General features: G+C 41.2%; 1 protein-coding gene across 20 annotated transcripts in view; it reads left to right on the top strand.

The window, feature by feature from the left end:
• Window positions 1-3,673, top strand: part of eif4g3b (eukaryotic translation initiation factor 4 gamma, 3b) — a 346,564-nt gene extending 342,891 nt beyond the window's left edge. For all 20 annotated transcript variants that reach the window (XM_069919086.1, XM_069919084.1, XM_069919085.1 and 17 more), the window contains one exon: window positions 2,040-3,673. In XM_069919086.1, the coding sequence (XP_069775187.1) occupies window positions 2,040-2,218 (179 nt within the window). In that variant the 3' untranslated portion in view covers window positions 2,219-3,673. The remainder of the gene's footprint in view (window positions 1-2,039) is intronic.
• The last annotated feature ends 17,132 nt before the right edge of the window (window positions 3,674-20,805 follow it).

Raw genomic sequence — 20,805 nt, 5'->3', positions numbered from 1 at the left:
TTGTTAAATCTTGCCATGGGTCCATGATAAAACAGAACTCCATGTTAAACCTTGCCATGGGACCATGATAAAACAGAACTCCAAGAATACCATGTTAAACCTTGCCATGGGACCATGATAAAACAGAACTCCAAAAATGCCATGTTAAATCTTGCCATGGGTCCATGATGAAACAGAACTCCAAGAATACCTTGTTAAATCTTGCCATGGGTCCATGATAAAACAGAACTCCAAGAATACCATGTTAAACCTTGCCATGGGTCCATGATAAAACAGAACTCCAAGAATACCATATTAAATCTTCCCATGGATCCATGATAAAACAGAACTCCAAGAATACCATGTTAAATCTTGCCATGGGTCCATGATAAAACAGAACTCCAAGAATAACTTGTTAAACCTTGCCATGGATCCATGATAAAATAGAACTCCAAGAATACCATGTTAAACCTTGCCATGGGTCCATGATAAAACAGAACTCCAAGAATACCATGTTAAACCTTGCCATGGGTCCATGATAAAACAGAACTCCAAGAATACCAAGTTAAATCTTGCCATGGGTCCATGATAAAACAGAACTCCAAGAATACCATGTTAAATTTTGCCATGGGTCCATGATAAAACAGAACTCCAAGAATACCATGTTAAACCTTTCCATGGGTCCATGATGAAACGGAACTCCCAAGAATACCATGTTAAACCTTGCCATGGGTCCATGATGAAACGGAACTCCAAGAATACCATGTTAAATCTTGCCATGGATCCATGATAAAACAGAACTCCAAGAATTCCATGTTAAACCTTGCCATGGGACCATGATAAAACAGAACTCCAAGAATAGCATGTTAAACCTTGCCATGGGTCCATGATAAAACAGAACTCCAAGAATACCTTGTTAAATCTTGCCATGGGTCCATGATGAAACAGAACTCCAAGAATACCATGTTAAACCTTGCCATGGGTCCATGATAAAACAGAACTCCAAGAATACCATGTTAAACCTTGCCATGGATCCATGATAAAACAGAACTCCAAGAATACCATGTTAAATCTTGCCATGGGTCCATGATAAAACAGAACTCCAAGAATAGCATGTTAAACCTTGCCATGGGTCCATGATGAAACAGAACTCCAAGAATACCATGTTAAACCTTGCCATGGGTCCATGATAAAACAGAACTCCAAGAATAGCATGTTAAACCTTTCCATGGGTCCATGATGAAACGGAACTCCCAAGAATACCATGTTAAACCTTGCCATGGGTCCATGATGAAACGGAACTCCAAGAATACCATGTTAAATCTTGCCATGGATCCATGATAAAACAGAACTCCAAGAATTCCATGTTAAACCTTGCCATGGGACCATGATAAAACAGAACTCCAAGAATAGCATGTTAAACCTTGCCATGGGTCCATGATAAAACAGAACTCCAAGAATACCTTGTTAAATCTTGCCATGGGTCCATGATGAAACAGAACTCCAAGAATACCATGTTAAACCTTGCCATGGGTCCATGATAAAACAGAACTCCAAGAATACCATGTTAAACCTTGCCATGGATCCATGATAAAACAGAACTCCAAGAATACCATGTTAAATCTTGCCATGGGTCCATGATAAAACAGAACTCCAAGAATAGCATGTTAAACCTTGCCATGGGTCCATGATGAAACAGAACTCCAAGAATACCATGTTAAACCTTGCCATGGATCCATGATAAAACAGAACTCCAAGAATACCATGTTAAACCTTGCCATGGATCCATGATGAAACAGAACTCCAAGAATACCATGTTAAATCTTGCCATGGGTCCATGATAAAACAGAACTCCAAGAATAGCATGTTAAACCTTGCCATGGGTCCATGATGAAACAGAACTCCAAGAATACCATGTGAAATCATCAGCTTTTTTTAATAAAAAAGCCTGATTTCATCAAATAATTCCATAATGTACTGGTAAATAGATCTTCTTTTCCACTGTACTGCGATTTTACTGACGAACCGTATTCTTTCTCTCTTTTACTTATTCCAAACAGACTTACTAAGGATGTTCTTTGACACTTTGTACGATGAGGATGTTATATCTGAAAATGCATTCTACAAATGGGAAAGTAGCAAAGATCCAGCAGAACAGAGTGGCAAAGGGGTAGCATTAAAATCTGTCATGGCTTTCTTTACATGGCTAAAAGAAGCAGAGGAGGAGTCGGAAGATTAACTAAAACAAGAGTCTTAGCCCAATGAAAGTGCACAAAGGCCAATCATTGCATCAGATACACAGTCAGTGATCATGGTGAAAATTATGGTACACGCACGTAAAGAAAAGCCGCGGTGATATTGAAGTACCATGGGTGGGAGCACTGAAAGAAATGTATTATTTATAGAAAATATTTTTGTTTTAAATTTTACGCATTTTTGTTATTTTTAAAGGACATATGGTTCCATTTCTCTGCAGCAAAAAAAAATAAAAAAAATTGAACACTTTAATTTATTTTTAGAACTGCAACAGTGATGTAATTTGAGTTTGCAGTTACTGTAAACAGAATGTAACATAGAGAAAAAGAGACCCAAGCTCTTGCCTACGTGGCCATTTCAAACAAATGTAGGCCATCAAATTTAGTATATGGATAGGGTTGGGAGGGTGAGGGGGGGGGGTTTGGTAACAATAATGGCTGAAAGTAGTAATATGTACTGGTAATACTTCCTGCCTGCTTCAGCTTGCTCTAGAAATGTACATAACATTCAACTGGAAGATGATACTCCCCGAATTTCCAGGCCCATGCATTATGAACTGCAGAATATGGAGAACTTGTACAAAACAAAAATTCAACTGAGGAAGTGCTTGTAATACTTTCAAACTATAAAGCTACTCAAAAGCTTGTAAATACATAAAGAGAAATATTTAAAAAAAAGACTCATTATCTTTTCACTTTCAAAACTAAATAAAAACCATGCAAGTTGAAAAAAAATCTATTAAAAAAAAAAACTGCTGTTTATCTGAAAATGAATGATCACAAGACCCGTTTGACGTAAGTTTGTACTACGTTACCTCATTGTAAAATATACAGTGTAGTGAATGCAATGTTGACTATTTTGGCAGAAGTCGTGTCGAATGGCCAGCTGACACAAGTCAGTCATTGGATTATGACAGGTTTTTTTAAAAAAACATGCCACATGAATGAGGATCCTTTCCCCTTATAAACTTTCTACCTGTGTCCTGAGACGCTGTTGGATATTGTGGGGGAGAAAAAAGAAAAACCTCGAGGTCAGAGTCTCTGAAATAAAGGATTATGATTCCCGTGCAGAATTGCAGACTTTCTCAGAATTTGCTGCCTTGATCTACATACAATACAGTAAATCGAGGATATTACCATGTGAAACAGCACTTTTAAACTTGTGTGGTTAATCTCTTGAGTTACTGGTTTGATTTAAAACGGCAACTCACAGATTAATGCTAGATTTTACTTGTACCAGTTTGTGCATTTATTTGAAAATTGGTTTTGAAAAACCAAGCTTAAAGTGGATCAGCTATGATTTTGACACTTGCTTCATTGCAAGGTGCTGTTGGAATGCTTATGAAGATAATGTTCCAGACTTGAGATGCCATTAAATAACTGTATAACTTGAATTAAAAACTGTTCTAGGCTGGTAATAAATGCTGGGTGGAATTTTTTTCCCTGCTTTTGTATTTTGTGCATGGTCAGTGGTTCTGTTCAGAATGCAGCGTTTGCACTTAACTGCCAAGTCGTGTGTTGGCATTGGTTCATGAATACAAAAGCAAGACGCAAGGGCCATATGGATTCGTCAATCGTATATGAGTTGTTAACGTGATGGTTATTTACCTTCTTCAACATGTAATGTGCCTTGACAACCTTCATCTTAAGTTTGTATACGTGATAGATTGAAAGTGTCAAAACCTAAGCAAATAACAAGTTTGCATAAGCCGAATAATTATTTCCTCCTTGTACACAATGGAGGGTACGTACATAAAACGTTAATGTCATTCTCATTTAGTTATTTGAGCTTTGAGAATTAAAATATTGGTTCCAGGGGATAATATTTAAATGCCACTAATTAGTTAATAGAAGACTTAAGTTTGTAACACAATGATTCTGTGTTACAGGAGGCTTGCTAGGTTTTGATTCCAGGTTACTCAGTAGTAAAACTTGCAGTGCATTGTCAAAACTTGATCCATCCAAAAGTCGAGATTCCATTTGTTTGCTTTGTGCAGTCAATGTTTGAAGGAATTAGCCTGGCTGGGGTGTGGAAGTTCTGTGGTTAGCAGATTTTTTAAATCTATCAGGAAGTCACTGAAGTGACATATTTTTCACAGTTATGCATGGACTACACATTACGGATCAAGAAAGTGAGTATTGGTGTATTTTGTGATTTACTATATTAAATAATTAAGATCAATTATTCTTGATTTTTATCTCAAATATTTAAAGTCTAAAGATCCAAAAAGTATTGCTAAATCCTTGGACGGTGCTTCACAGATGTTCCAACTGTATATAAAGCAGTATTGTATTTACATTATCTTTTCACTCCGTTGTAAACCTTTTCCGGATAAAATTGTAATTTAGTAACACATTAGTGTGATGTACTTGTGTTCTCTAATTCATTTTCTATTTTATAGATTGAGAATTATTAGGTATAAACAACACAATCCTAAAGTGTATAATTGAATGCTGAGAGAAGGGTCCTGGACTCCCAGTCCTGCTCCATTGTATTAAAATTTGTGGAACTTGTCGGGTTTCTTCGGGGGGGGGGGGGGGGGGTGCAAAATTGAAAACATCATCCAAAAAAATGAGACAGTGCAATTGGTTTTCATAAAATATGCAGTGACATATACTAGGTTTACAATAAATACGCAAAATGAGTTACTGAATTACACTGGACAATTTATTTTCAAAAGGTTTGCTTCCTGAAAATAAATGCTCGACAGTTTCAAGCAAAGATAATTTCAGATTTGCTGCATTAAGTAGGAAGTTCAAGAAACATTAACATTTAATGAATTTAGCATGTTTAATTGCATAATGATGCCCACGCATTGCATTAGTTCAACTGACCTAAAAATGTTTTGTCGCTGATTTTTCTTTGTACTCGGCATCTGATGCCTCCCATGTCAGTGTCCAACAATAGTCGGTCAGCACCGATGGATTCCAGTTGCCCGGACCCCACTTTCCCATGGTCGCAGTGTCCTGGTGAAACCTTTCACCGTGTTTGTCCCTGACGGCACCAAGATCAACAAGGAAGACGTCCAAGTGTAAATGCAGAAAAAGAATTTTCAGTGACGTGGCATTTCATGCTTTTGGTTGCTTGAAATAGACTTAAAATATGACAAGAAATCACAAAAATAGGATATTTGAAAATGTCATTTTAAAAAATGGTTTGTGATTGGAAAATTTTATGGTGATTTTCATGATCAGCCCAAAATCCATTAAAATACAAACAAAAGTGTTCAGGAAGCAAAATCTTTATTATCCAGGGTTATTGTCTTAAAATTGTTATATAAAATAGTATCCATTATGTCTATGGTCACTTCAGAGTTACTGAATTCGAACGTGAATTCCATCTTTAACGCTATCTTCAAAATAACCTTTGTAAAACTTTCTTTAACCCAAGAGAATATATCACAACTTTATTCCTGGGGTATAGTTCAGTCTGCACCAAAGTCAAGTTTAAATTGGTGCAATGTGCAAAGCCTTTCCAATGTAAAAATTACTAAAGAGGATCTATTTAAGGAGTATTTATCTCGATAATTGGGTTTCCTTTTTTTTCCCCCTACCCCACTTTTTTGACATTTTCTATCTTCAGATGGATGTGTGCAAAAGGTCCTTGCCACATCAAAATTCACAGTCCTCTTGTTTCTCTGCCCTGGAGAGAACAGAGGGGTTGCATAAACTTACTTCCTAAAATGGTATGACTGATGACTATGACATACTGCCTTGCTGTGCGACACTTAGACTGCCTGGTACTCCACAGAATTGAGGTAAAACTGGGAAGTCTATGACTGTAAATGTAAAGTTCTCATCTTAGTATAATTACTAAATTATAATTATTCCATTATCTGCGACTCTTAAATATGCCCTTGAAGGTGTTCATTCCAATTAGGCTTCTTTTAAATTTATTGTCCATTAAAAAAAGTTTACATACGGTGAAACAAGAAGTAGAAGAATAGTTTTTTTTTAAATGCTGCTTTAATATTGCACCAGTGGAATTCATCTTCCTCATTCAAGTTATTGGCCAAATTTAGTTTGAAAGCTATGGACATCTGAACAGCGATATCTGTTGATGAATTTTATTAATTGGGTAGTTTAAAGTGAGAAGAAAGAGAAAATTATAGTCTGTTAATAAGAGGAGGAAGGTGTACGGCAAGTATATGTAACATGGAGTTAATGAGGTACTTGAGTCCAGAAAATGCAAGAAAATACTCGAAGGAAATCAGGATGGCAAAAAAAGAAGACATGAGGTTGCTTTGGCAGATAATGTGACGGTAAACCTGAAGGGTTTCTACAAGTATAGGATAGTAAGGGACAAATTTGGTCCTCTAGAGTGGTCAACTCTGTGTTGAGCCTCAGGTAATGAGGGAGATCTTAAAACAGGTTTTTTTGCATCTGTATTTGCTCAGGAAATGGGCATAGTATATAAGGAAGGACAGAAGTGTGGAACTGATGGAGATAAAGGAGAAGGAGGTGTTACTGCCTTACAGTGAATAAATGTAGATTAAATCTTCCCTCACCCCCTTAGGCTGGATATGATATTCCATCAGACCTTAAGGAAGACTAGAAGTTGCAGGGGTCCTGGCTGATAGATTCAAAATGTCCTTTGCCAGAGGATTGGAGGGTAGCTCATGTTGTCTGTTGTATCAAAAATAAAGCTGATGAGCCTGATGTCAGTAGTAAGTAAATTATTGAAGGAGATTGGAGAGAGAATATATATAGGTATTTGGATAGCCATTGGCTGATTGAGGACAGTCAACATAGCTTTGTTCATGGTAAGTTGTATTTAATGAATCTTGTAGTTTTCGAAGAGGATGCCAAGAAAGTAGACCAGTGGTTCTCAACCTTTTTCTTTCCATCACATGTCAGTAAGTATTCCTTATGCCATCAGTGCTCTTTGTTTAGTAAGGGATTGCTTAAGGTGATACGTGGATGGAAAGAAAAAGTTTGAAAAGCAGTTTTAATTGTCCTTAATTGACTCTATGTGTGCACTGTTTCACAACTCCATAGGAAATGGGCCAATGACAATTTTTCTCAAACAAAATATTTCAGTAATAATTAGGTCTAGAGCAGTGATTCTCAACCTTCCCTTCCCACCCAGATCCTAAAGCAATCCTTTACTAATTGCAGAGCACTTAAGGCATAGGGATTACTTAAAGTGGTATGTGAGTGGAAAAAAAAGACAGAACGAATGAAGTAGATGAAGAAAAGGCTCTGGATTTTGACTACATGGGCTTTAGTAAGGCTTTTGACAAGGTCTTACATGGGAGGTTAGTTCAGAAAGTTAAGACACTGGGTATCCATGGAGAGGTAAACTGGATTCAAAATTGGCTGTGTGGGAGAAAACGGAGGGTGGTAGTAGATGGTTGCTTCTCAGACTGGAGGCATGTGATGAGTGATGTGGCTCCATGATCTGTGTAGGGACCATTGTTGTTTGTTGTCTATATCATTGATCTGGATGATCAGGTGGAAAATTTGATCAGTCACAGATTTAAGCTGAAAGGTGAGAGGTTTAGAGAGAACATTAGGGGAAAGTTCTTCACCCAGAGAGGGGTGGGAGTGTGGAATGAGCTGCCATCTGATGTGGTGAATGCGGGCTCCATCTTAAATGTTAAGATGAATGGGAGACGTCTGGAAGATTATGGAGTGGGAGCAGGTCAATGGGACTAGCGGAATAATGGTTCGCACAGACTGGAAGGGCCAAATGACCTTTTTACTGTGCTGTTGCATTCTATGGTTCTGTAACTACTGACCATGTTTAACAGCTCTGGTATTTTTGTGAATGTGGTATCTTGCTGTGATTTTCATGAAGATTTTGTTTGCTCTTTTTGCCCATTGAAGTGATCGTCAAGTTCAGTTGCAGGATTTGTACCTGTTTAACAATGTAATATTTGTTGGTGTCTGCAACTATTAGCCAGAAAGTGGGCAAGCGTGGAATCTTACTTCTGGTTGTGAACTGTTAGGTTTCAATTCTTTCCCAGTCTCTTACACTCCTATCCTTCTGCACTTAATTAACATTTAATTCACCCTCTTAGTACTGTGGTTAAAGTTGTTTTTCCCAATATCAAGATGGTAGACATTGCATGAATATATAAGTAGCAATTTTTTTAAACCTAATCCATTCTAACCAAGAGCGTTAAAGTCAGAAGAAAACCTGCATTTTTTGTGCCCTCTTGCATTTCTTGATGTGGGCACCAGGTGGCAAACAGGTTCACAAAGCAGCAACTCATTTTTGACCATGTGTTTTGCATGATAATGAGGAAACTTCTAAAATCTGAGCATTTCTTCTCTACATTACTGAGCTGGGTCAACATTCAGATTATGTGTTGCATGTTGTTTTGGGATTCTTGCAAATCTAAAAAGGTGTTTGAAAATGTATTGAAATGATATCATAGAAACAGTTTTGGATAATGGATAAAATACAAGATAGACTTGCCTATTTATGAAGAAAAAATTAGATTGGCCAAAGGAGGCCAGACTAAATTGATAAAATTAAATTTTGAGGATGTTATCAATCGAAGGTTTTAAAGTCACGGCATAGTTGGTGTAGAAGTTAGTGCCACACTTGCGGCATCACCAGAATCCTCCCACCTTTCGAAAAAAAACGTATCGCGGATGTAGGTCAATTGGGTATGATTGAGCGGCTTGGCCTGTTACCATGCTGCATGTATGTCTAAATTTACCATTTAAATTTAAAAAAGAAAGGTGCTAAATCAATTCGTACTCATATCCTGAGATTTGTTTCAAAGCCAGTGAAATACTTGTAAAGTTTTCACATTTATGGGATATAGAGGAGATGGTGAAGGAGTCACCACATTGAACCACTGCAGATGATTCTGCAATTGGGGTAGGGAGATCCAGGGTTAAAGCCCAGTAGCAAGGATGGTGTGTACCTGGAGGGAATCAGCTGCTGATCCAGTTAGTGACACAGATACGGAGGTTGCAGAAGGAGGCATTGTCATGTACAAGAGTTGAGACCAAGCATTTTTGTGTGCAGTTCTGGTCACTGCTACAGGAAAGATCTAAGGAAGCAGAGGGTGCAGAAAATATTTACAAGGGTGTTGCTGGGAGTGTGGGGCTTGAGTTATGAGGAGAGGATGGATGGGCTCAGACTGTTTTCCTGGAGGCTAAAGGGTGGCCTTCTCGAGGTTCGTAACATCACGAGCGTTAACAGGGTAAATAGTCACAATCTTTCGACCAAGGTAATGGAGTCTAAATCTGGAGGAAATGGGTGTAAGGTGAGAAGGGAATGATTTAAAGGGGCCCTGAGGGACAAATTTTTCACACTAGGGTGGTGGGTTTATGGAATGAGCTTCCAGATCGAGTCAATAGATGGGTTAAATTACAATGCATAAAAGTTAAGTACAAGAAAGTTTCGAAGTATATTGGCCAAATGCAACCAAGTGGGATACGTTCAGGTTGGCATGGACAAGTTGGGCTAAAGGACCTGTTCCTTTGTTGCATAACTGACTATCCAAGGAAGGGTGGCATATTGGAACCACTGATAGATCAGTGGCAGGAATGAGAGGGTAATGATTGGGTGTTTTTGTCATGAAGAAACCACAGGGCTCATTTTGTAGAATGTATTGAAGTTTCCAACTGATATTAAAATTGGTGGTTGACAGGAGGAAGGCACTGAAGTCCAGGAAAATACAGTTGTCTGATCAGTGAGCAGAAAAGTGGCAAATCAGGTTCGGTCCTAACAGTGTGAGATAATGAATTTCAGGGAGATGTAGGGTCAGGCTGATCAGTTCTTTCTCCACTGGAATCCACTATAATGGGTCAAAAAATATGCTACTTTAATGTTTTGCACCAGCCTGTGCCGTGCACTCACTCTTTATTACCTTGTGTGTTCATACAGCTGACAATCTTGAAGCCTCATTCTGCAGCGGTTCCACATGTCGGTAATGAGGCCTTAAGCTGACTGGCCCCTTGGCCTCCAATAGCTGGTGTTGCTTCAATAGTTGTTGAGAATAAAATTGCCAGCAATTAAATAGCTGATATTGAAACACATTCAACGTATAAAGTAATGAACACCATTATTATTAACAATTGTTTAAACCCCACCCCACCGCCCCTAAAAGGGTAAAGCTCCATCTTAGCACAATCCGTAAATAAAATTCTTTCCATGTGTCTTTTTATGAACTTGGTGGTAAAACCAGGTGAACATAAACTTCTGAGATCTAATAAATAATTTGTAGCATTTTGGCAAACTAAAAAAGTATAAATTGAAAAGTTACTTATGAATTCCAGCTGTATTGAATTTGTATGACCCTCCTGTGATCCTATATTCTCTTTGCAGTTGTACCATTTTTCCTTTGCTTTTCCTTCCAAAGAGACTTACTTCATCCTTCTCTACATTTATGCTGTCGGATTGCCAGTCATTGTTACACAGCACAGAAATAAGACAACCAACTTATCTACGACGACCAAGGTGACAGCCTGAGCTTGTCCCATTTGCCATCATTAATCCCGTATCACTCCAAACCCTTCCTATCCAAGCGCCTGTGCAAATGTATTATAAGTGGAATTTAATCTACCTCTGCCCAATTGTTGCATACTGTCCTGAAATCTCTACTCTTCCTGCTATTGACATTTTTATTTTCTGTGACCTACAGACATCCGGAATATATACCAAGAAAAGTGGGCCCAATATATACTGTATAAACCACTGCATACCTCATTCCTGTCTAATAGACCATTTGCTTCTTTGTGCTCGGCCCCTGTGCTATCACGGCTCCTTAAATCCTGGGTGTCTGTCTATTTGTTTTGTTACCAAATGCTTTTGAGATACATTTAACAAAATATATCAAATCATATTTGAACTCAAGTCATATTGGTCTAGCTTTGGTCTCCTGGTTGGACTTTAACAGCCAATCTTTTCTCTTCCTGTCTAACTGAAGGTTGAAAATTTCTTCCCCCTTGTCCCTTTGATAGTTGGCTGAAGTGGTCAGTGGTTATCTCAATTGCCTCTATTTTAAAGGGTGAAGTCTTGCAATTTTCCGGACACAGATGGTATGGAGTTTTTGGACATGGATAAAATAAAGCCAGATCATTAAGATATGACTTCAAAATTAACATGTATAAGAGCTTAAAAATAAATTACCATGTTAGCATAGATAATGGATTAAACTTATTTGAATAGTTTTCATGTAATCGTTTCATTTTTCCCCACTAAGTTTTCCACTTCCATGTCATTAGTTATCCAAACCAAAGGATCAGCCAGGAAACCTGGACCAACTTTGCCCAGTCACTAAGTAGTAACCTTTTCTCAAAGTCACTTTAATAACTATTTGTCAGCAAATGCAGCATAAGACAAACAATGCCCCAAATTCTGTGACTTCTTGTCTATGAGATTACAAAGCAAAATCTTGAAGGGATTGGCCGGTCCTTCCATTTGTGCTGCTGAGTCCCTTCAGCAAATTATTTGTTGCATCAACTAATAAACCCCACTGCATCTTCATCCAGAATACTTTTTCCTGTTGTGAATAAGGCCTTGCTGTTCACGAACTTCTGGTGGATGGTGGTCATCCATATAACCCTGAAAGAGTAAAACATAAAGGTCCGCAAAACATCGTGAATGAAGTAAAGACACAATCCTGGGGAAACTCAGCAGATCCAAGCAGTGTATATAGCGAAGATAAACGTACATATCCAATGTTTCGAGCTTGATGGGGGCGAGGGAGGAGATACGGTCGTGCACATTTGCTCTGCCTGCATAAATAGCAGGGATCTCCCAGTGGCCAACAATCACTGACATCTGTGTCAATGGGCTCATGCACTGTCAAGCCAAGGCCATCTGTAACGTTTAATATTCTGTCTGGGCACATTCCAACATGATAGCATTAAATCTACTCTGGTTTCTGCTAGCCCACACCCCCTCTTCCTCATCCCTCTCTCCATTCCTCCAGCTCTCCGCTCCTTCCCTCTCCATTCCCAGAGCCAACCCCCTCCCCCAACCTGGTTGCTGGTGTTCCCTTCCTCTGGGACTGTGCAGCTCCCCATACAAACCCCCCCCCCTCCACACCACCATTTTGTCCTGGCGCCTACCAACCTTGGTGAAACCCTCAAACGTTCATTATGTATCTGGCCTTTCTATTAAAATACACTGACCTGCTGAGTTTCCCCAACATTGTGCATAACCCTGAAGAAACAATCTCAACCTTGCTGTATGTTTCACTACTTGTCTCATTCAGATCACCTTGGTAGCAACATAACAAGCATCTCAAATCATACCAATGACTGACCCCTTCTGATATTTGCACTCCATTTTCCTCGTCACCCCTTGTTTGTTGATTTACATATCCCAAGTTTTTCCATCTGTTTCTGAATAAATTAACTTTCTTCGAGATTTGGTTTGCAGCAGGCATCACTGTGTAAACATTGATATGAACCACCTACAAAATACCGTATATATGCATGTAACAGTGGAATTTTGTGGACTAATTTTCAGGGGATTGACCACTTTTGACCACGGTAAGTACCTGTGTCATTTGGGCCACTGGGAGCTCGAATGGACAGGCAGGTGAATGGGACCTCGGTGAGAGTCCATGGTTGGAACGTCAGGAGGAGGGCGGTCGGGGTGACGGGAGCTTGAATGGGTGGGTGGCCAGGGCCAAAATTAGAGGGGGGGGGTTTGACTTTTATATACAATATGAAAAATACCAGATTTTTAAGAAAAAGGCCCCGAGTGAGGTAATGTCTGTGGTGTGGCAGAGGAGAAGAAGCCATCCTTGTGATGCTGAGTGCTTGACTGAATGTCATAGCATCACAGTTTCAGAAAGGAAGGATGCTGTGGAAGGAGTGTTCACGGAGTATGTGTGTGTCAGCAATAGGAAGGAAGCAATCCCTGCACTGGGAGGAATCTATAGGCTTCCAAATATCTCTCAGGACATCAAGAAACAGATTAACAGGCAGATTTTGGAACGCTGTAGAAATAACAGCATTGTTGTGGGAAACGTCAACTTCGCAAATATTAACTGGCACCTTCTAACTGCAAGAGGGATGCATGAGGCAGAATTTGTCAGGAGTGTCCAAGAAAGATTCCTGATACACTGTGTGAAGCAGCTGACTGCATCTACACTGGGTGATGAACCTGGTCAGATGACAGGGCTCTTGGAGGGGGAGCATTTCAGTGATAGTGGCCAGAACTCCCTGAGCTTTCGCATAACTATGGACAAGGATAAAAGCAGACATTCTGGGAAACAGCTAATTATGATGGGATGAGGCAGGATTCTAGGGAGAGTAAATTGGGAATGTGTTCAGGAGAATGTGAAGGGACCCCTTGCGTGGGGTTCAGAATGGGTTTGTCCCACTGAGATGGTAGGAAAATGGAAATGCTGTTGACAAAGCAGATGAGGAAGAAGAAGCATGCATTTATATTTAGGAAGCAAAAAAAAGGAAGGGTTTATGAGAATTAGCTGGTACGCAGGAAGGAACTTAAGAAAGGACTTGGGAGCAAGAAGGGGGCATGAGAGGCCTTGGGAAGTAGGATTAAGGAAAATCCCAAGTCGTTCTATGCTTATGTGAGAATTAAAGTAGGCCTGCTTATATGTGTCTGGAGGTTGCTGAAGTCCGACAAGAACACTTTTTCTTCAGTATTTCCAAAGAAAAGGACCTTGGTCAAAGTGAGGTCAGAATAGAACAAACTTGTTTGCTGGAAATTAATGAAGAGGAAGTGATGGATCTTCTTTAAGATTGATAAATCCCCAGGAGTGGACGAGGTATACCCCAGGTTGCTATGGAAAGGGAGGGAAGAGAGGGCATTAGTGGTGATCTTTGTGACCTCTTTGGCCACAGGGATGGGTGCCAGAGGAGTGGAGAATGGCAAATATAGTCACCTTGTTTAAAAAAGCAAAAAGGGGAGAATCCAGGGAATCATAGTCCAGTGAGTCTTGCATCAGTAGTAGGCAATGTATTGGAGAGGATTCTTAAGGATTAGAATTATGACTCAAGGATAGTCAACATGGTTTTATGAGGGAAAGGTCGAGCCTCAGAAGCCTAATTGAGTTTCTTTTGAGGAAGTAACAAAAAATTGAAGAGGATGTAGATGTGGGCAACATGGATTTTAGTAAGAAATTGACTAGGTCCCCCAGGGACATTCAGAAAGTCATGGGGCATGAGACCCAGGGAGCCTTGGCTGTGGATACTGAACTACCTTGTCTGTATAAATCAGAAAGCAGTAGTGGATGGAAAGTATTCTGCCTGGAGGGCAGTGACTAGTGGAGTTCCCCTACTCTGTCATTTTTATAAATGGCCTGGACAAAGATGTAGAGAGATGCATAAGCAAGTTTGCAGATGATACAAGGGTTGCAGGCGCTGTGGATAATGTTGAAGGCTGTCATAGGTTATAACAGGATATAGACAGGATTCAGAGTTGGGCAAAAGAGAGGCAGATGGAGTTCAGTCCAGATAAGTGGGAGGTGACGCCTTTTGGTAGGTCAAACCTGAAGGCAGAGCACATGATTAATGGTATGATATCTAATAGTGTGGAAGAACTTGGTGTCCAAATCCATAGATTTCTTAAGATCACCGCACAGGTTGAGGGGCTAGTTAGGGCTATGGTACGGTGGGCTTCGTTAATCAGGGGTTGAGTTCAGGAGCAGTGAGGTCATGTTGCAGCTCTATAAAAATCTGGTGAGACCCCTCTCAGAGGATTGTGTTCAGTTCTGGTCACCTCATTACAGGAAGGATGTGGTAGCTTTGGAGAGGGTTCGGAGGAGATTTACAAGGATGTTGCCTGGATTGGAAAGTATGCCTCCTGAGGTTAACAGAGCGGAGTCTTTTCTCTTTGGAGCAAAGAAGGATGAGAGGAGACTTGATAGAGGTCGACAAGATTATGAGAGGTAGAGATAAGGTGGATAGCCGGTGCCCTTTTCCCAGGGCTGGAAAAGCAAACATCAGAGGACATCCATACATAGTGAAGTTTAGGGGAGACATCAGGTATAAGTATTTTTACACAGAGTTGTGGGTGCCTGGAACGCTAGGGGTGATGGTAGAAGCTGAAACATTAGGGGCATTTAAGAGATTTTTAGGCAAATGGATGAAAGAAAAAAAAAAGAAAGGAAGGTTTTGTTTTTTGGATAGGTCTGCATAACACTATGGGCTGAAGGGCCAGTATTGTGCCATTGTGTTCTCTATGACGTTGTGCCCTGCAGAGTTCCTGCAGCACATTAAGAATTTTATCAGGTTTGGGGGATGTTCGGAGGAAGGAGAATTATGGATCATTCTTGGGAGAGCAGAGAAGGCAATGGGAGGATCAAACCAAGAAATGCAAAAGAATAACAGAGAGATCAATGACTAAAGATCATCAGTGAAAGGGAAATGGCAAAAGGATCTGATGCTTTTGTACCCTGTTTGGATCAGGAATGCATTGACTGAAAAAAAAAATGCTGGAAGCAGAATCCGGGGCAGTGTTAAACTATTTTCATAAGTTCCTTTTGAGAAATTAAGATGGCAAAACAAAAGCCAGCAGGTGAAATTGATTGGACAGTTCTTGAAAAAGTGGGTCTGTATAAAGAACTGCACAATTATTACACAAGACATGAAGATTTTGCTTCCTGAACATTTTGGGGTGTATTTTGGGTAATTTTGGCTGCTATTCACAAAAATCATCTTTATTTCCCTATTGCAAACCTTTTTTTTTTAAGATGTCACCTATATTTGTGATTTCCTGCCACATTTTAAGTCAACTAGTACATTGCCCACAAAGCAAATTGTTTTGGTCAGTCAAGAATGCCTGGGCATGCACTCAATGCAGGTTCTATACAGATGTTGCCTTAGGCCTGAGCACGCTTAGTCAGACAGGATATAAAAGCAGCTCACATGTACAGATGCTGTGCATTACATTGATTATAGATTGAACACATCTTCTTCAGGCAATAGCAGAGTGAGTGTACTTAACAATAGCATTTATTTCATTTACCTTGCTGATCTTGGTGCTGTCAGTGATGAACATGGTGAAAGGTTTCACTGGGACATTACCACCATGGAAAAACGGTATCAGGGCAACAGGGACCCACCAGTGTTGGCTGACTATTGTTGGACACTGACACGAGAGGCATCAGATGCTGAGCACAAATGAAAATCAGCAGTAAAATATTCTTAGATCATTTGCAATGCGTAAGCATCTTTATGCAATTGAACATGCTAAATTCAATAAAAATTAATTTAGTGTTTCTTGATAAAGCAAATCTGAAATTATCTTTGTGTTCAGCTAGAAGTTGTCCCTGATAATCCCCATTTTTTTCAGGAAGCAAACATTTTGGAAAAAATGTGTTGTCCAGTTTTATGGGAGACTAATCTCAATGTAGATTGGATTAATAAAGGCAGAAAGGGTAACAATTCAAAATTTCCCAGAGCAATGTATCATTCAGCCAACCAGGGGAACAGGTAATGAAAGGCATAAAACAGTAAATCAAAGTTTGACCATTCACTTTGATTCGAGAAGCAAGAGGCATTGCCTTAAAAAAAAATAAAACACAGCCTTTCAAGGGTGAATTTACAAAACATTTCTTTGCAAAAATAGCACATATTTCTGAATTTTGGATCTGAGGCAGAAGGAGCGGCTGCACAGCTGAACAGGCAGAATCACTGCACCGAGTGGCTGACAGAGAATTGCGCGACCGGCAGATAATGGTGCGGCCTCGCCTTCTTTGCCCAAGAGAAGCCCACATTTGCAGACCCACATAGGATGACAAAGCACGTTGCTTCCTGCTGGCATGTTGCCAGAGAGGCAATGACTGGGCAGCGCACTGACATCACTCTCCTTTATGAGGCACTAACCTCACTCCCCTTTATGAGACACTGACCTCACTCCCGTTATGAGACACTGACCACACTCCGTTTATGGACACTGACCTCACTCCCTTTATGAGACACTGACCTCATTCCCTTTATGAGACACTGACCTCACTCCCTTTATGAGACACTGACCTCACTCCCGTTATGAGACACTGACAACACTCCCTTTATGGGACACTGACCTCACTCCCTTTATGAGACTCTGACCTCACTCCCTTTATGAGACACTGATCTCACTCCCTTTATGAGACACTGACCTCACACCCTTTATGAGACACTGATCTCACTCCCTTTATGAGACACTGACCTCACTCCCCTTTATGAGACACTGACCTCACTCCCTTTATGAGACACTGAACTCACTCCCTTTATGAGACACTGACCTCACTCCCTTTATGAGACACTGACCTCACTCCCTTTATGAGACACTGACCTCACTCCCTTTATGAGACACTGACCTCACTCCCTTTATGAGACACTGACCTCACTCCCCTTTATGAGACACTGACCTCACTCCCTTTATGAGACACTGACCTCACTCCCCTTTATGAAACACTGACCTCACTCCCTTTATGAGACACTGAACTCACTCCCTTTATGAGACACTGATCTCACTCCCTTTATGAGACACTGACCTCACTCCCGTTATGAGACACTGACCACACTCCGTTTATGGACACTGACCTCACTCCCTTTATGAGACACTGACCTCACTCCCTTTATGAGACACTGACCTCACTCCCTTTATGAGACACTGACCTCACTCCCGTTATGAGACACTGACAACACTCCCTTTATGGGACACTGACCTCACTCCCTTTATGAGACTCTGACCTCACTCCCTTTATGAGACACTGATCTCACTCCCTTTATGAGACACTGACCTCACACCCTTTATGAGACACTGATCTCACTCCCTTTATGAGACACTGACCTCACTCCCCTTTATGAGACACTGACCTCACTCCCTTTATGAGACACTGAACTCACTCCCTTTATGAGACACTGACCTCACTCCCTTTATGAGACACTGACCTCACTCCCTTTATGAGACACTGACCTCACTCCCTTTATGAGACACTGACCTCACTCCCTTTATGAGACACTGACCTCACTCCCCTTTATGAGACACTGACCTCACTCCCTTTATGAGACACTGACCTCACTCCCTTTATGAGACACTGACCTCACTCCCTTTATGAGACACTGACCTCACTCCCCTTTATGAAACACTGACCTCACTCCCTTTATGAGACACTGAACTCACTCCCTTTATGAGACACTGACCTCACTCCCTTTATGAGACACTGACCTCACTCCCCTTTATGAAACACTGACCTCACTCCCTTTATGAGACACTGAACTCACTCCCTTTATGAGACACTGATCTCACTCCCTTTATGAGACACTGACCTCACTCCCTTTATGAGACACTGACCTCACTCCCTTTATGAGACACTGACCTCACTCCCTTTATGAGACACTGACCTCTCTCCCTTTATGAGACACTGACCTCACTCCCTTTATGAGACACTGACCTCACTCCCTTTATGAGACACTGACCTCACTCCCTTTATGAGACACTGACCTCACTCCCTTTATGAGACACTGACCTCACTCCCTTTATGAGACACTGACCTTACTCCCTTTATGAGACACTGATCTCACTCCCTTTATGAGACACTGACCTCACTCCCTTTATGAGACACTGACCTCACTCCCTTTATGAGACACTGACCTCACTCCCTTTATGAGACACTGACCTCACTCCCTTTATGAGACACTGATCTCACTCCCTTTATGAGACACTGACCTCACTCCCTTTATGAGACACTGACCTCACTCCCTTTATGAGACACTGACCTCACTCCCCTTATGAGACACTGACCTCACTCCCCTTGTGAGACACTGACCTCACTCCCCTTGTGAGACACTGACCTCACTCCCTTTATGAGACACTGACCTCACTCCCTTTATGAGACACTGACCTCACTCCCTTTATGAGACACTGACCTCACTCCCTTTATGAGACACTGACCTCACTCCCTTTATGAGACACTGACCTCACTCCCTTTATGAGACACTGACCTCACTCCCTTTATGAGACACTGACCTCACTCCCTTTATGAGACACTGACCTCACTCCCTTTATGAGACACTGACCTCACTCCCTTTATGACACACTGACCTCACTCCCTTTATGAGACACTGACCTCACTCCCCTTATGAGACACTGACCTCACTCCCCTTGTGAGACACTGACCTCATTCCCCTTGTGAGACACTGACCTCACTCCCTTTATGAGACACTGACCTCACTCCCCTTTATGAGACACTGAACTCACTCCCTTTATGAGACACTGATCTCACTCCCTTTATGAGACACTGACCTCACTCCCCTTTATGAGACACTGACCCCACTCCCTTTATGAGACACTGATCTCACTCCCTTTATGAGACACTGACCTCACTCCCTTTATGACACTGACCTCACTCCCTTTATGAGACACTGACTTCACTCCCTTTATGAGACACTGACCTCACTCCCCTTTATGAGACACTGACCCCACTCCCTTTATGAGACACTGATCTCACTCCCTTTATGAGACACTGACCTCACTCCCTTTATGACACTGACCTCACTCCCTTTATGAGACACTGACTTCACTCCCTTTATGAGACACTGACCTCACTCCCTTTATGAGACACTGACCTCACTCCCTTTATGAGACACTGACCTCACTCCCTTTATGAGACACTGATCTCACTCCCCTTATGAGACACTGACCTCACTCCCCTTATGAGACACTGACCTCACTCCCTTTATGAGACACTGATCTCACTCCCTTTATGAGACACTGACCTCACTCCCTTTATGAGACACTGACCTCACTCCCTTTATGAGACACTGACCTCACTCCCTTTATGAGACACTGACCTCACTCCCCTTTATGAAACACTGACCTCACTCCCTTTATGAGACACTGAACTCACTCCCTTTATGAGACACTGACCTCACTCCCTTTATGAGACACTGACCTCACTCCCCTTTATGAAACACTGACCTCACTCCCTTTATGAGACACTGACCTCACTCCCTTTATGACACACTGACCTCACTCCCTTTATGAGACACTGACCTCACTCCCCTTATGAGACACTGACCTCACTCCCCTTGTGAGACACTGACCTCATTCCCCTTGTGAGACACTGACCTCACTCCCTTTATGAGACACTGACCTCACTCCCCTTTATGAGACACTGAACTCACTCCCTTTATGAGACACTGATCTCACTCCCTTTATGAGACACTGACCTCACTCCCCTTTATGAGACACTGACCCCACTCCCTTTATGAGACACTGATCTCACTCCCTTTATGAGACACTGACCTCACTCCCTTTATGACACTGACCTCACTCCCTTTATGAGACACTGACTTCACTCCCTTTATGAGACACTGACCTCACTCCCCTTTATGAGACACTGACCCCACTCCCTTTATGAGACACTGATCTCACTCCCTTTATGAGACACTGACCTCACTCCCTTTATGACACTGACCTCACTCCCTTTATGAGACACTGACTTCACTCCCTTTATGAGACACTGACCTCACTCCCTTTATGAGACACTGACCTCACTCCCTTTATGAGACACTGACCTCACTCCCTTTATGAGACACTGATCTCACTCCCCTTATGAGACACTGACCTCACTCCCCTTATGAGACACTGACCTCACTCCCTTTATGAGACACTGATCTCACTCCCTTTATGAGA

This window comes from Narcine bancroftii, chromosome 2 (genome assembly GCF_036971445.1).
Source record: "Narcine bancroftii isolate sNarBan1 chromosome 2, sNarBan1.hap1, whole genome shotgun sequence".
NCBI classification, from domain to species: domain Eukaryota; kingdom Metazoa; phylum Chordata; class Chondrichthyes; order Torpediniformes; family Narcinidae; genus Narcine; species Narcine bancroftii.
This window is presented reverse-complemented; position numbering and strand designations above follow the sequence as displayed.